At 40.2% G+C, this 18,110-nt stretch overlaps 1 protein-coding gene across 10 annotated transcripts in view; it reads left to right on the forward strand.

Moving 5' to 3' along the window:
* Window positions 1-18,110, forward strand: part of LOC147031767 (CLIP-associating protein 2-like) — a 222,723-nt gene that overhangs the window by 14,994 nt on the left and 189,619 nt on the right. For all 10 annotated transcript variants that reach the window (XM_085867107.1, XM_085867049.1, XM_085867058.1 and 7 more), the window contains exons 3-7: window positions 1,176-1,246; window positions 2,429-2,521; window positions 12,735-12,880; window positions 13,032-13,167; window positions 16,180-16,250. In XM_085867107.1, the coding sequence (XP_085723233.1) occupies window positions 1,176-1,246; window positions 2,429-2,521; window positions 12,735-12,880; window positions 13,032-13,167; window positions 16,180-16,250 (517 nt within the window). The remainder of the gene's footprint in view (window positions 1-1,175; window positions 1,247-2,428; window positions 2,522-12,734; window positions 12,881-13,031; window positions 13,168-16,179; window positions 16,251-18,110) is intronic.

Here is an 18,110-nt window from a genome sequence, read left to right on the forward strand (position 1 = left end):
CGTCGCTGTGGTCTGAAACAGCCATGTTTTTTGGCCTGCTCAACCATGCCTTGACATGGAACAGGCTGCAATGATTTCTTCACGATAAAGTTTTTGTTTTTTTCTTTACCTTCCTCACTCATATTATCGAATGCCTGTTCATCGTAGCTATGAATCACTGGGTACATCACAATACTTATAAACACCCGGAGACATCGGCGTTGGTGGCTTTTTCATTTTCACACCAGCCATAACCTTGAGAATCTCTTATAAGCAGAATTACAAAATTTAAGCTCCAGAATCGAACATACAAGCCGTTCCAACTCCTAAAAAAGTGTTAATTTGCCCAATTCGGACATATTTGACATTTTGGGCATCTCCGGAATTTGGGAGGTGTATGCTTAATATGATTGTTCGGAGATTGCTAATCACGTGCCAAATGAGCCGTTTCTTATGAGTGAGCTGTTTCATTGGACTGCTTAAGCCACTTGGCAAGCACTCTACAATATTCACCCTGTCACTGAATACTGCAAGTCGATCGACTTGAACAAAGTTCAGGGGTCACTCGCATGCGTTCTTGGCCACGTGTTGTTTTGCGGTGCAACAGGGAGTGGCTGATTCATTGAGAATGTGAAATTTTATTTTCCACGACTCTTCCCCTTTTTTGTACGATCTTCCATTATACGAGCCATCACTTCGGCATTGATAAATAAAAAATAAATCCTATCCCACCCCTCTCTCTCTCCATCCCAACCCTACCACCCCCCCCCTCTCCCACACCTTTCCTTCTTTCCAACCCTGACTTCTCCCTCTCTCTCCAACCCCTCCCCTCTCTGCCATTTCCTCTTCCCTCCCTCTATCTCTCTCCCACCCCTCCCCCTGCTCCCCAACCTTCTCTCTCGGTTGTGGGGACTAGCATGCACGAATCATATTTGGAGTCAAAGATCGCTGCATGTACGAGTGTGCATGCATCCAGTCTGACCTTTGAAAGGAAGAAAGCATGTGTTTTAAATGTTCACATCCCAGGTCTCAATGTGTGTGTGTGTGTGTGTGTGTGTGTGTGTGTGTGTGTGTGTGTGTGTGTGTGTGTGTGTGTGTGTGTGTGTGTGTGTGTGTGTGTGTGTGTGTGTGTGTGTGTGTGTGTGTGTGTGTGAGAGAGATTTATCTTGTGACAGACATGAGCACTTCTTTTGCAGCGAAAGATGGAGCCGGTGCACTTGACGAAGATGACTTTATTCGAGCATTCGAGGATGTGTCTCCTGTGCACGTAAGGTCAAATGTCACAACTCTCAGAATCTCCCAACTTATTCTGTGCTGTGTCGTTTTGTCTAATGATACTATTTCAAATTTAAAGGTTTTGTGCCCTCTTATGAAGTACATGGCTTTTCTTTTTTGTTAATTATTTTTCTTTCATGCAGTGCCATGGCTCTTGGAAGGGCTTGTACATGTTACATGGAGGACAAGGGCACTGGAGATGTTAATGTCTCCAATACCTTTGTCTTCTGTGTAAAAGAAGGACAATATAGAATGAGAATGCAATGAAGATCAACATGTTATAATGGATTCAAACCTTGGATCCTCACATCACTGAAAGTCCCTGTTGTGTCCATGTTGTTTACCCTGTGTACCCTTCCACAGATATCCTCATGTCTCTGTTCCACACTGTTTTTCCTTCCCGCTCCTGTCCCTCCTGCTCCCCTTGTTGTACGTTCTGTGTGTTAGCTCTCATACGAGCCTCGACAGTGTATACAAAATAAAATAAAATAAAGTAGTTGCCCACAACACACACTGGGCTGTCATCATATTTGTACTGGAATCATGAAATCCTAATTTAGGCATTTCATTTTGGTAGAGGGGATTGGATGTGATTGGGGGGTGGTGGGGAGGGTGGGGGGTAAAGCTAAGCCTGGTAGTGGCTGAGCAGTTAGGGTGGCTGGCTTGGGATCTCAAAGTCCTGAGTTTGAGCCCCTGTTGGCTGTTGAATTAACACTAGGTGGGGTTGAATCAGCCTGTCATCTTTTTGAGGATGGTGAAATGAGTACCAGTGTACTGGTAATAGGGGCGTTTCATCAGCAGCACAGCCACGCCCTCAGCCAATTATGCTAACCTGCAGCCTTGTGCTACATACGAAGGAGGAGGACGATATTGAGACCATACTCTGTGCAGAGCATTGGTGCTGCTTAAGCAGTCTCCTTGGCTGTTGGGCACAATCCTGGACGGGTCGCCTCTCCGACGCAGTATACCAGCATGCTGGCACTCATTTTGCTGACCTTGGAAGGATGACAGGCCGAGCTCACCCCACCTGGTATTAATTCAACAGCTGAGCAGGATTTGAACTCAGGACCCTAGGATCTAAACCCGCCACCCTAACCATTAAGCCAACACCAGGCATAGGAGGAGAGGGCAAAGCTGAAAATTATTTATCTCCTCACTTAATATTTTTTGGCAGGTCCATTCAGCAAAGGAGCTTGAGGATGTGATGAATAAAATACGAGATGTTCTATCTGATGAAAAGCAAGACTGGGAACAAAGAGTTGCTGCGGTAAGTGATGCGATGTGCTCGTTGCATACAATAAGCCATCTCATGTGGGCAAGTACTGTAGCAGTAGTGTACTTTGAGAAAAGCTAAAGGGGTTGTAGGAGGAAGGGAGAGGAATTGGTAGAGAGGTTGGGAGGAAGAATTAGGAGTTGGGGCAAAAAAGGTGAGGAGCATACATAAATGTCATTTACAAAAGACTGTAGTGGTGGGGAAGGAGAAATATACCACATGTTTTGGTGTACAAGTTGATACTTTCTGTCCTGCAATTCAGGCCTTGACTTGTACTCAGAATCGACTTATCTATTTAGTTTAAGACCTTGAATTGCATAAATGAATTTTTTTTTACAAAGTGTTATATTTTCTGAAATAAATTGTATAATTGTGAATTTAAAACACACCAGTTTCTGGTTAATATCATGGATGCATTCTTAGAAAGTGTGATGTTTCACAAAATGACGTTAAGCAGAGGAGATATTCCCATGGACTTAGTGTTTTGGTACAGCACATTTTCGGTCACGTTAACATAACTTAACCTCGCACAACTTCACATTTTAGAGGAAAATATTAAACAAATCACTAAAGAACGCAAAGTAAATACACAAATGGACAAATAAATGAACAGCTACAGGGGAACTCACCAAAACGTAGGGTTGACCTTCATGTCTTGGACTGATTGCTTGAATAATTTGTGGGCTTGGAAGGCAAAGGGTTGATCAGCCCAGAGTGATATGGCACTCCCCTCTCCCTAATCATGCCTTTTGGGTGAGTCATACGATCAATCTGGAATTGAGAAATCTCCGATTGAGCTATCAGATAGGCCGCGGCAAATCCGGAGTGGAGAAGTCGTCACCGAGGTGCTGTGGAATGGTGTGATCAGAGTGCCGGGGAAATGGGAATACAGTATTTGTACGAAAACAAATCTTGTTTTAAGAAAACCAAGAAGGCTAATCATGGCTGCAAAGCTAGGTGAACAAACATTGAGTACTTGTATTACAATGTGTGAGGTGTTCATTTTTTATTTTTTTTTTTTATGAAGGAGTTAAGTGAACTGCGATAAAATGTAATGTGCTATGAACCAGTGCAGATCATGATGATTCTGTAGCTCATTGTAAATACTGTACCTTTATATGATAACTAACATGTTGAAAAACTATTTACATTCCTCATCTATCTGAAAGGTCTTCCCACAAAGTAATTCAAATCATGTGCATAAAACTTTTTAATATTCATGACTGGATACTGTAGGCAGCATTGCATCATGAGGGTCAGGGAAGAATTGACACCTATTTTGTTCTGGCTGACAGTTTTGCTGACTACCGTAGTTGATTTTGCTTCTTTTTATACTCCAATTTGACTTATCGATGGATGAAGGAAAGAAAAATGGGAAAATTAGCCAATTAGACTTGTACTCCACATTGAATTATAGCCCGAAATATACAGTAATAGTAACTTGAAGCACACAATAACTTTTGAGTTGTTTAGATTACATTAGCTGTGCTGAAATGATGACATCCAGGAAAACACAATAATTATATCAGGTGTTGTTATTATGGGATGGAACATAAAAACATCAATTTTAGGATATTCTTTTTGTCTGATCAGAAACTTTATATGAAGCTTTTAGGAATACCAAGTAATTTGTTCATCCTCTTTACATTCTGAACAAAGATGCAGTCTTCATGCAGCTATGAATATCATTGCTTCATCTTAAAAATATGACCGCAGGTCCTGAAGCTCACCGAGATCAAAGCCCTGTCACACCTTGACGTTTTAGCCAGCGTATGCCAACATTTAAAAAATTTGTCTAAAACGCTGGCGTACGTCGAATACGTTATGGGTAAGTTTGGTATACGTTAAGTGCACGCCGGCATACATCGTAGTACGCCGAGCTCGTTGACAAATTTTAAGCATGCTCAAAAATTTTCGACGTATGCCAGCATATGACTCGCACGTTCCGCAGACGCGGAACCACGTGTGACTTCTTTAAGGTCACACTGAGGTGAACAGAGCTGCTATCCACCAGGAGCGACTCCTTGAGGAATATCTGCTGATGAGAGATTCCGATGAGAATCGTTCTACAGAGTAACCATGAAAAATATGCGTTTGCCTCATAACGTCACCAAATGACGTCATAATGTCTCAAGCTTGACATATCTAGAAAGCACTCATTGAGGTGTTCAATTTGAGGTACTACACGATATGGTTCCTAAAACTTGAAAATTTGACCTTGGGGTCAAATATGTTTGACCTTTGGCGCTAACCATGAAGGTCAAGGCTAATCGCCACCAAAAATTAATCAGCTGAGCGCCAGACCATGAACTATATTCCCGTGAAGTTTGAAGACTATCCGATCAAAATTACTCAAAAAACAAGGGTTTCGTCGACTCCCCTGATTTGCGACAAAGTGACCTTGACCTTTGACCTTGACCTTCAAAATTTTGTGCACTGAAAGGGACCTCTATAGGCCTCTGATATGCGAAGTTACAAAAATTTCCGATGATAACTGTGCTCTGCAGAATTTTTTATACGTGATTACAGACAAACAAAAAAAACAAAAAAAAACATACAAGCTGACTAAAATATCTTGCAAAAACTTCGTTTTGGCAAGATAAAAACATCAATAGTTCAGCGTAGAAAAACATTTAAAAAAATGCCGAAGAAAACTTCAAAGAATGCTGCGAAGAAGTCTCCTGGCCATGGCCATAGACGCGGACGCAAGGAGGATCCATTATCACCCACACCCTCCCCATCACGCTCACCTACTACTACTACTGACACGCTCACCTATTACTACTACTACTACTGATACTACTGACATGGACATCTGCTCAACATGGAGTCTGAAACACTGACGGGTTCCCCCTGTGAATCCCATTTTTATATACCAATTCCCCTAAACGCTGCCTATACGCCATTATACGGTAGCTGTAAGTTCGAAACACGTTTTGTGGTCGTCCGGAAGACGTCATTCAAATACGTTAATATGCGTTGAAGATACATCACACATAGGTTCAAAGCACGTTACTCGTAGGTTAGAAATAAGTTTCGGGTACGCTAAACATTACCTCGACGTGTTTCAACTTATGAGTAACTTGCAAGTAACGTGTGTCGACGTGTGTCAATGATCGCATAACGTGCCTACAACTTATGGCCAGTGTATGCGGAACGTGTGAGTCATACGCCGAGCATGTCGGAAAATTTTGAGCATGCTTAAAATTTGTCAACAAGCTCGGCGTACTACGACGTATGCCAGCGTGCTTCAGCATACTCTTAACGTATACAAAACTTACCCATAACGTATTCGACGTGTGCCAGTGTTTTAGACAAACTTTTCATACGTCAGCATACGCTGGCTAAATCGTCAAGGTGTGACAGGACCTTGACACTTCGATTTCTAGTGCGGTTATGATTTAAATCGTTGAGCGGCAGCCTACTAATAGGCTACGCCACGTGATCGTCGGCGATATGCTGCAGCGCGCTATGCATAAGTTAGACTATCATTGGCCATAGGTTGTGAACGCCGACAACATGCTAAGCATTCGTTGGTATAAGTTATCTATAAGTTATCGAAACGTTCTGTGTACGTTACTAATACGTTATGCATACGTCCAACTCGTTATGAATACGCCCAAAACTTAAAAAAAACATCAATAGTTCAGCGTACGCCAGCATTTTACATACATTTTGATATGTTGCCATACGCTGGCTAAAACGTCAAGGTGTGACGGGGCCCTCAGGAGCAACAGTCACTCAAACCTCCCGCAGATCCCCATATATCCTGAATTTTTTTTTCCCGTGAATAAACTTTGGTACACCACGGATGATGAAGGTTGTGGTCAAGTTTCATCGAAATTGTGTGTGTGTAGTTTCGGAGAAAAGAGCAAATACCTATTTTTGTGGGGGTTCAATACCCCCCCCCCCTCCTGTAGATCCCCTTCAGGAGCGCAGATTTTGATGCGACCAATACATCTTTGTTCGGCATCAGATATGAAGCTTGTGGCCAAGTTTCATCAAAATTGTGTGTTTGGTTCAAGCAATAATAACTGAAGTGTTTACAGACTCACTGACTCACCTATGGACGCAGCTCGATCACATAAGATCACCGGATTATAGTCCAGGTGAGCTAAAAATGAAATTGCTTTTATCACTGGAAGTTGTCTGTGGAATGCTGTTTAGCATTTTATTGGTTCTCCAAAACAATGGATTGGTAGCTATACAGTGTTATGGATGGCAGCTCTAGATCTCACTTGTTTTTTTAAAAAGACAAATGTTCTACATACCAGTATTTTGATGGTATTGTATCTTTGCTTGAGGAAAACTATTGTGAAGCATAAAAAAGCACATCTGTATTTCGAGAAGAATGCTCAGGCTTTGGCGTGGAAGGATAGTTCTGTTAACCTTGCTCAGGGTTTGTACGGGTCATACAAATCCTGGAATGTCATGGAATTTAACACAACACTTTTCCAGGCCTGGAAAGTCATGGAATTTCACTTGTGGTCATTGAAAATCCTGGAAATTGAGAGCAAGTGTGTTTTCTGTTATTTTTCAGAATAAAACAAATGAGAAACAAATGAGGTGTGTTCCCGAGAATGGTGCGTAAGTCTTTTGTTCTATACTCGGAACGCAATTTCCCATTCACACGTCGCGAAACTGCAGCTCAGTACAGCTCAACCAATGTTCTCGCACAGAACAACACCAGCCATTTATCTTGCAGTAAAGCTATCTGTCTCTCTTCAGTTTTGATATCTGGCCTGCTTCTGTGTTTTTGTTTACCTCCGGCACTGAAGGTGAAGGAGGTTATGTGTTCACCCCTTTCTGTCTGTTTGTCTGTCTGTGTGCAGATTATCTCAAAAAGTTGTGGACGAATTCAGATGAAATTTGGTGGGCAGGTTGGATGTGGGACGAGAAAGAATTGATTTTATTTTGGTGAAAATCCGGATATGAGAATTTTTAAAGTGATTCTTCACCATTGAGAGATAAGGCCAAAAATGATATCTAGCACGCTATCACAAAAAGTTGTGGATGGATTCAGATGAAACTTGGTGGACAGTTTGGGTGTGTGACCACGACAGATTCGTTCTATTTTGGTGAAGATCCGGATCTGGATATGAGAATTATTTAATTTTTGAAGTGACTCTTCACCATTGATAGGGCCAAAAATGATATATAACGTGATATTTCAAAAATGTATTGGGCCCGATATGTTCTCGTGAATCAGGCATTATGTGGCGAAGATATTCACTCTAACGAGTGCCCTTCGAGTTGTTTTTTTTTGTATGCAATGTTGAGGCTCTTGTAAGAGCTAATACACAGAACGTACAACAACGGTAGCAGGAGACAGAAGGAGCAGGAGAGGGAAGGACAAAACAGTGGGGAACAGAGACATTAGTCCAGGCTGATAAACTGTTGGGAAGATGCCTGTTTTGTTTCTTAGAGGCCTTCAGTATCCAGCCCACCACATTGTCATGTTAACAGTTACCAAATCCTTTGTTCAACTGAAGCAGGATTGTGGTTGACTTTAAATCCTTGATAATTTGCATAATCTTCCTGGTGTGTTTTGAGATGGAGGGGGGGGGGGTGAGTAAAATATGCCTGTGTGGGGCCATAAAAAATCGGTGAAGGGTCATTAAAAAGTCGTGAATTTCAGATACCCAAAAGGGTATGAAACCTGTTGCTCATCTCAGAGCTGCATGGTCCTGAGACACATCTGCAATTGCGTTTAATCTGGCTAAACACGCTATCTAATGCAGTACCGAATGGGCCATTGCATGATAGTGTTCCATCCATCAGAGGGATTATCTATACTGCTTGCACTTTCATGCCAAAATTGAAGGTCCCACTGTAACTTTAAATAACGTTAGCCTTTGTGTGCTGATACTGTGGTTAAACCTCAGGCTATACACATTCTCCTGAGCCTCAACACTTTGAGCTCGTATCTCAATATCTCACTAATATCTTTCTTTCTAGACTCAACTGATATGACTCCACTCCAACGGCTCATATCTCAAACTGTGCGTGCGTGCATCACCCCGGTAGGGTGATTTGCCACGAAATGAGGAGCTACTTAATTTCAATTTTATTTCATATTTTGAACACAGTAAAACATGAATCGGCTTGTTGCCACTTCCAAAAACGTGCAGGTTCGCGGAACTGTACTTTAATTTGGTTCATTTGTATGGTGCCTCGTCCCGCCCATACGTGTGCGCAGTAAATTGCATTAAAGCAATTGTTTCAGTCTGTCGATCTGGCAGTCAAACAAAATTGAAAATCCTTCCAAACAGGAAACTTACTTCTTTTTAGGGATGTCATAAAGGACCCAAACAACAGGCACGCAGAACTAATTTGACGTGTTAAATAAAGTGGTGGGGAAGATTGTGTATCCCAAGTGCATCAACGGTGGTAAACTTCCAATTCAATGTTCGTTTGCTTTCTACAGCCTTGAAATTTTTTTTTTTCAGTTCATTTGTATATTTTGAACACTAGAACACAAGTCACCTTGCTTGCACTCTCAAAAAGCCTCAGTTTAGCATTACCTTGGCAAAATCGTACACCATCTTGACCAATAAATTGTGCCAATCATGCTCTCATGGTGGGGGAACATTGCTATTGAGACAAAATAGTGGTGCCCAGCAATGCAATGCCTGAGATAACTTCGTCCAAAAATTCTGTCTTTAGTGCATCTTTTTCTCCAAACTAATTCTTTATAATACTGCATGAGATTTTAACTTTTTTTTTCAGCTGCCAAAAGCTTCAGATCTTGGCTTAAAAAGGGAGGGGGTAAACCTTTCAATGTCCTTTTTCTCAAGACTTTGTGTAGTAACGTGTTCAACGAACTCTCATTGTTTTCTCTGATTGTGAAACTCCTTCCTCCAAGCTTCACATGCACGATCCAGTGATTATTTTGTCCAAAGTTATCCATTTTTGCATCCTCTCCAATGCACTTAGCTCCTTTTTCACATTAGCCAACAATATAGTTTTGCCTTTTTAGGTCATCTCTTCGAGCATGACCTATTAATATGGGTGTTGATGTCCGTCCGTTCACAATGAAGTTGAAGCGGGAGATCTGGTCATTAGTGATCCTGATAGAGGGTGATGAAACGTACACGATGGTATGATTTTCAAGGTCACCGAAGGTCAAGGTCAAGGTCACGAGGCCTTTGAAGTTGCGAAAATGACGATTTTCAAATTCTATCTCCTCCGCCATTTCTCAAGCGATCTTGAATTGGATTGTAGCATATGAATCTATGGGACAATATCTAAATTTGGTCAGACCGGATTTTCGATATTCGCTTTTGTTTTCGTGTCACGTGACTTCAAAGTTGGCAAAAAATGCAAAAATGACGATTTTCAAATTCTATCTCCTCCGCCATTTCTCAAGCGATCTTGAATTTGATTGTAGCATATGAATCTATGGGACAATTCTGTCTTTAGTGGGACAAATCTAAATTTAGTCGGGCCGGATTTTCGAATTTCGCTTTCGTTTTCGCGTCACGTGACTTCAAAGTTTGCAAAAACTGCCCTACGACTTCAGGAGGCTATATATTCTCTACTGGGCATGGTAAAAGTTAGTGAATGGTGTCATTGCATAGCAGCTGACCTTGTATATTTATACATTTTCCGCTGAAGGTGCAAAAGTTTCAAAACCCGAAATGTAAATGTTGGCATTTATTTTCAAAATATAATTTCGTGTGCACACGCCAAAATGCCGAGTCATCTTTAACCAAACTGCGCAGTTCGAGCTGCGCAGTAGTCTTCGGTCATAACTGATCATTGAGAACTTGTGGTATTATAGAGATGACCGTCACCCCCACACGGGGGTAATTTTTTAAACCAATATTTACATTTAACCCTTCATCAGTAATAGAATTTGCCACTTCAATTTCATGACCTCAAGTTCTGAAATATAACAGAAAAAATTTTTGAGCAAAATTATAGTTTTAAGGATAAAACTTTCTCTCAATATCAGCATTGCAGATCTATATCATTATACATACAAATCCATAAACACAGTACTGTACTTCCATAACACTACTATCGATTAAGAAATCATTGACCGATGCACCCAGAGCGGTGCTCTACGTAAAACAGCAAGTTACTGCATTTTCAGGTCACAGTGTCCTGAAAATGCAGAATATACATCAGCTCTATTTTTACAGGACTCATTTTAAAGTGGACAATATGGGAAATATGATCAATTGGTGCTTGCTCTGAAAGTTATGTATTGTGTGTGCATGAATGTGTGCGTGTGTGTGGGAAAACACATGTACAGTACCTGTCAAAAGTTTAAATACACCTCATTCAAGGGTTTTTCTTTATTTTTACTATTTTCTACATTGTAGAATAATAGTGAAGACATCAAAACTATGAAATAACACACATGGAATTATGTAGTAACCAAAAAAGTGTGAAACAAATCAAAGTGTATTTTATATTTTAGATTCTTCAAAGTAGCCACCCTTTGCCTTGATGACATCTTTGCACACTCTTGGCATTCTCTCAACCAGGTTCATGAGGTAGTCACCTGGAATCCTTTTCCATTAACAGGTGTGCCTTGTTAAAAGTTAACTTGTGGAATTTCTTTCCTTCTTAATGCGTTTGAGCCTATCAGTTGTGTTGTGACAAAGTCGGGTTGGTAAAAGACCATTATTTTGTCTGTACTGTAGTAGTCCATATTATGGTAAGACCAACTCAACTAAGCAAAGAGAAATGACAGTCCATCATTACTTTAAGACAGGAAGGTCAGTCAATCTGGAAAATTTCAAGAACTTTGAAAGTTTCTTCAAGTGCAGTCACAAAAACCATCAAGCGCTATGACAAAACTGGCTCTCATGAGGACCGCCACAGGAAAGGAAGACCCAGAGTTACCTCCACTGCAGAGGATACATTTATTAGAGTTAGCAGCCTCAGAAATCGCCAATTAACTGCACCTCAGATTGCAGCCCATGTAAATGCTTCACAGAGTTCAAGTGACAGACACATCTCAACATCAATTGTTCAGAGGAGACTGCGTGAATCAGGCCTTCATGGTCGAATTACTGCAAAGAAACCACAACTGAAGGAGACCTTTAAGAAGAAGAGACTTGCTTGGGCCAAAAACACGAGCAATGGACATTAGACTGGTGGAAATCTGTCCTTTGGTCTGATGAGTCCAAATTTGAGATTTTTGGTTCCAACTGCCATGTCTTTGTGAGACACAGAGAAGGTGAACGGTTGATCTCTGCATGTGTGGTTCCCACTGTGAAGCATGGAGGAGGAGGAGGAGGAGGTGTGATGGTGTAGGGGTGCTTTGCTGGTGACACTGTCAGCGATTTATTTAGAATTCAAGGCACATTTAACCAGCATGGCTACCTCAGCTTTCTGCAGCGATGCGCCATCCCATCTGGTTTGCACTGAGTGGGACCATCATTTGTTTTTCAACAGGACAATGACCCAAAACACACCTGCAGGCTGTGTAAGGGCTATTTGACCAAGGAGAGTGATGGAGTGCTGCATCAGATGATCTGGCCTCCCCAATCACCCGACCTAAACCCAATTGAGATGATTTGTGATGAGTTGGACCGCATAGTGAAAAAAAGGCAGCCAATAAGTGCTCAACATATGTGGGAACTCCTTCAAGACTATTGGAAAAGGATTCCAGGTGACTCCCTCATGAAGCTGGTTGAGAGAATGCCAAGAGTGTGCAAAGATGTCATCAAGGCAAAGGGTGACTACTTTGAAGAATCTAAAATACACAATATATTTTGACTTGTTTAACACTTTTTTGGTTACTACATTATTCTATACGTGTTATTTCATTGTTTTGATGTCTTCACTATTATTCTACAATGTAGAAAATAGTAAAAACAAAGAAAAACCCTTGAACGAGTGGGTGTGTTTAAACTTTTGATGGGTACTGCATATACAACAGGCTTACAGCTGAGAACCTTGCTTTTGAGCCAGTTGGATTTGCTCTTAGTCTATTGTGTTGAAACCAAAACTGGGTTTTGGAAAAACATTGGGTGTATTGCGTAAATCTGCGATACATGGTCAAAATCAACTGAGTGGGTAATGTGTTTTGAGAGTTTAAAACATTCAAAGTGGTGATAGGTTTGAAGTGTTTAGGTGTGCTATGTGAAATTATATTGTATTGTTTGCTGAAAAATAATGAAGGTTCCATTTTGCTGTGCCTCTATCAACTGTAAATTAAGGTTGTCCTGTTGTCTGTGTTTTCACACAGTTGAAACGCCTGCGTGGGCTGGTGTTGGGTGGTGCTGTGCAGATTGATGGATTCCAACAAAATCTGCGCTTACTTGAGAATTCATTAAAGCTTTCGGTGAAGGATCTACGCTCCCAAGTTGTTCGAGAGGCATGCATAGCCACAGCGTATGTATTTTCCCTTGACACCATACCGCAGTGCGTTTGCAAATGCATTGTCTGTTGGCAATCGAGTACTACTTAGCTTAATTTGCTTTTGTAATTTTTATTTTTTAATTGGAGTGGTATTTTTGTAGACCACGTGCTTCTTCGCACACAGGTACCTGTCATCTTTACTGAAGAACAAGTTTGACCACATGGCTGAGGTTCTGCTGCAGTCCCTCTTCAACCTTGTGCCAAACAGTGCTCGCATCATGGCGTCTTCAGGTGTTGTCACTCTTCGTCTTGTAATCCGGGTAAGGATACAGCATCTTGGGTATTGTGCACTTTGAGGTGAGCTGTAAAGTTCACAATGCCTGAATATGAGATCTTTTAATCATTAATTTCTCGAGAATGACACTTATGAGATCTCTTTCCAGTTGTTTGCTTTCATAAGGGACACAACCATGTTGTTGTGTCCGTTATGAAAGAAAAACTGTCTTGTGTCCCTTATGAAAGCAAACAACTCAAAAGAGACCTCAGTGTCAATCATAGGACACAACTTGGAAAGGGGGCTAATAGGAAACAAATCTGATTAGTTATCTTTTATTTTTTTTAATCTTTTTTTTTTGTAGTGAATACTTCAAGTGAGGAAAACAAACCATGAAATGAATACAGTGCAGCAAAAAGCACAAATAAGATCGAGGCAAAAGGTACAAATAAGGTCATATAGAAAATGGCTGAACAAAATGTGTGTGACAGATCGTTGCTTCATTCGTATTATTTAACCAGACTCAGTCATGTCATGGTTAGTGCCTCTGCTCTGAGTCTGTGATGTCGGCATTTTGGATTGGATCATACATATAACAGTTGGTGCAAATGGTGCAATGACTGTATTTTTAATTGGAAATTTGAATCCCTGTTCAAGTTCTTCTTCTTCTTCTTCTCGCATATGGCAGCTTGGCTGCCGGGTAGCTATCATTTTGTTGGGGTGCAACTATGCCGCTGATGCTGTGCCCCTATTCTAGTACACTGGTACTCATTTCACCAACCTCGGAGGGATGACGGGCTGATTTAACCCCACCTACTGTTAATTCAGTGCCTACAGGGCTCAAACTCAGGACCCTGGGATCCCAAGACAGCCAGGCTTACTTGTTCATGTTAAAGCGATAGAACGGAACGAATATCCTGTGGCAATGTATGGTTGTGCAAACCCTGAGGAAACCAAATCCTCTCCACCTCCAGGGATTCCGCATCAAACTAAATAAAATATATTTGTGGTGAGACTTGTGTTTTAGTTAATTCCGAATAAACCAGTTCTGCTAAACTTCGAACTGAAAAGAGCTTTGGGATAGTAGAGATTTGGCAAAATGGTTCTATCACTCAGTGAATCGACCTGGGAAATTCTCTTTGACTTTGAAACCAATCATGCAAGTTTTCGTGTTGCAGTCTATAAGTTGAATCATGCAACCCTCCCCCACCGCCCACTCCCACAACAACCCCTTCCTTGGTCCAGCAAAAATAATTACATTGCAATTTCATAAAATGTAACAAAAAGCAGCATAAAGAGCACATCTGGTGCTTCCTATGCCAAATTGCTTGGTTATCGCCCCCCACCCCCCCCCCCAAAAAAAACTTTCCCTACCTAGGGATAATGGAAGTGGTTTAACCACTGACCCCTGCTATAGGGAAGGATTTTTGACACCATATTTTGCGACCGGAAGGAATGGGTATTACGAGTCTCATCAAATACATATCACATTGTGCATTCAAAGTTAACAATTTGCATGCTATTGGTCTCGCAGGAGATGTGAGACTATTGTGCGTGCATGCATCTGTCCACATTTACATATTTTTGCTTAAACAATTTGATTCTTTACAACTGCTTGTCCAATCGATGCAAAACTTTAAACATATACAGGACTGTCCATGGAGAATATTTTATTGATGTCTCTATGTCATAAGATCACATGGCGTGGCAGCCATATTGGATTAATGGAATAAATTTGGACACCTTTTTCTCCGAAACTGCTCAACGAAAAAAAATTGAAACTTGGCATGTCATTAACTCCCCATGGGGCAGAAAGGGGGATAATGATGACATCATCGGTGAAGTGTTATTCCAGCCATAATTGGTTGAATCAAAATCCTTATCTGAAAAAATCTGAAACTACATACGGTATATCTAATCTACAACCCGATGTAATTGAAGAATTAAATTTATGATGTCATCGGTCACGTGGTCTGGTGGACATATTGGATTGAAAATAAATACGTTAAAAAAAATCTTCAGAACCGCCGAACAGATCGATGCGAAACTTCATAAATATGATCGACTAGCCATGGAGAATGTAGTTTGAATTATTTTTCATATTCACCTTCATTGATGCAATTTAGCCTTGATGTGCACAAAAGTGGTTGTTAAATATCCTCATAATTAACCAATAAAGCTGTGGACAATGGCAATGTATGTGACGTAATGGAGTGCATGGATGATACAGGTATATGGATCATAATAGTAGCGTGTTCAGTTAACGATATTTAGTCAGAAGGGCTTGCAAGGCAAGACTATATGCACTCTTCCGAGTGCTGTTCTAGTTTTAAATAGCAATATTGCTCATTTTGGTGTTAAATGCATGAGGCAGTCACACAGCACAAATAAATAGTGAATTTGTTTCATTTTAAAACTACACCAGACAAAGCACAACAATAGCATCGATGTTAAAAAAAAAAAGTTTTTAGCCAAGCTATGTGAAACATTGAATGACATTTTTCATATACCAGATTTTTTTTTTGGTGTGTGTGTGTGTGGGGGGTGGGGGGGTAATCCAAGTCATACATTACATTTATCACTTGCATGACTCTATCGGACTCCAAATGAGTAATGTCAATGAAACGTGTTACTTGTTTAAACCCAATGCTTCCCACACTGTAGGATTACTACACGTTTATCAGTCAGTCATAACGCAATGGTTATGTTGAATTTATTTGGATCAAGGAACTTTGTGAGTATATGTTTTATTTGAGGAAACCTATTGGCAAGCCTTCTCGCTGTTAAGGTACATGTCGATTGTGGGCTACCATTAATTCCGAGAGAACAAAAATTCTTGCAGCTCTCAGTTCATTATATACTTGTATACATTATATATTATATACTATACATTATATACCTGCACTATAAAGTTTGCTGTGTTTTTTTTTCTTTGAGTGATTGTTTTGAACATTTTGAAGGTTCCCTGGGTGGGTTATCATTTGTGACTAAATTTTTGAATTACGAATTTTTTGTTGTTGCTCTTTTTATCTCCTATACCCCATCATTCTTTTGCCAGCACACACATGCTTCGCGACTTATTCCAATCATCACCAGCAACTCGACCTCCAAGTCGGTGGCTTTGCGCCGGTTGGTTACCCCTTTCACTTTCATATGATACCACTCTTGCATGTTGGACATTTATCAGATTGTTCTTTTGGATTGTAAGTTTTTTTTATTTGAAATTAACTGATGAAATATTAAGTTTCTATGAACATGTGAGTACACTTCTGGCAGCCATATTAAAAATAATGAAGAATAACATTACATGGACACATTATTTTGCCATCATTATTTGAACCATTGGACCATTGTTTTTTTTTGTTTTTTTTTGAGCATGGAACTTCCCCTTGTATGCTTTTAGCCAAGCTATAATTTTTTTACTTCCCTTTGTATATTCACCCTGCATGCGTACTACAAATTGGGGTTAAGCAATTGGTTCACTCTATCTGTCTGTCTGCAGACATTAGTCTATAATTGAGGAACTACTTAATTTCATTTGAATTTTATACTGTGAACACTGTATAACATGAATCAAAACACAAACTTCCAGGTTAGCAGTACTTTGACTCTGAATTTGGCAATTGTATAGAATCTCGTCCCGATCGTGCATGCTGAGAGAGGAGTAAGGTAATTTATTTATTTTTGTCTGGTTGCAGTCAAATAAAATGAAAAATCATTCCAAACAGGAAACTTCTGTTTTTAGGGACATCATATATCGGACAAAAACAACAGGCACGAATTACTAATTTAACATATGTTGTTTGTTTTTTCCTACAGCCTTTAAAACTTAATTTTAATTGAATTATATACTTGAACACTGTAAGTGTAGAACACAAATCACCTTCTTTACACTTCCAAAAACCCTCAGTTTAGGAGTACTTGGATAAAATTTTGCATCATTTTTACACCATATTGACCAATAAAATTTGTTCTCAGCATTGGGGAGTATTGAGATAGACAAAATGGTGGCTCGTTCAGAAATATAGATTGTGCTCAGAAATGCAAAGGAAGAGTTGAAAAGACCCTTTCCATGTCCTTTTTCTCAAGACTGTGTGGGGTTAAGGTGTTACTTTAAGTTAGCAATCGTCATTGTGTTGAATTAAACAATTTGTTTGGTCTTGAATAGTAATTGAAGGGTTAGTAAAATGATCATCAGCAGCTTGGAAGACACTAAAACATCATTAAGATTATTTCAGCTTTTTCATTTTCTTTTTTATATGCAGTCATTCCTCCTTGGACCACCTTATTTTGCTCCAGTCAATGATTAATTTGATTTCTCTATTCCTTGTGAGGCCAGGCAGGGTAGCCTGGAGGTATGCACACTCACCTCGAAGCTGTCTAGCCTGGGTTTGAATCTCAGCCCAGTTATAAACTGTTGTCCCAGTGTTTCACAGGCAGGGTGATTCATCAAAGTGTATGCCGTCCCTTAGATGGATGTTAAACGGGAATCTCATCTGCCGGCATTAGTTAGTGGACGTTAGATATCCCATAGTGTCCTTTGTGAAGAGTAGGCGAGCTATCGTCAGCACCCTGAACAAATTCCAAATTCCTGCCATTACTACACTCGTAAGCAATGGCAAACCACCCAGCATAATCCTTGCCGAGAAACTGCTTCGGCAGTATCAACGTGTAACAGAGTATTGTACATCAGAAACAGAATTCCTTGTACCATATGTTCTTGTTTGTTTACAAGGTGAGGCCTTTATACATTGATTTTCTCCTGCGGTTCTTTCATTGTTATGTCTTTTGCCTGATTAGGGGTTGGAGTGGCCGTCCATTGACCGTTTTTCATTTAACTGCAGTTACACTTACCAATTAAGCATTTCTCACAATTTTTCTTTCGTTTCCTTCTGTGAGATTTTTATGTGTTTGCATTCTCAATTTTGTTTTTTTAATCTTTCTTTAATTTTGTTGTCAATTTACTTGCATTTGACACGAGAATTTCTG

This window comes from Eptatretus burgeri, chromosome 2, assembly GCF_056783735.1.
Source record: "Eptatretus burgeri isolate ZD-2024b chromosome 2, Ebu_testis_v1, whole genome shotgun sequence".
In the NCBI taxonomy this organism is placed as follows: domain Eukaryota; kingdom Metazoa; phylum Chordata; class Myxini; order Myxiniformes; family Myxinidae; genus Eptatretus; species Eptatretus burgeri.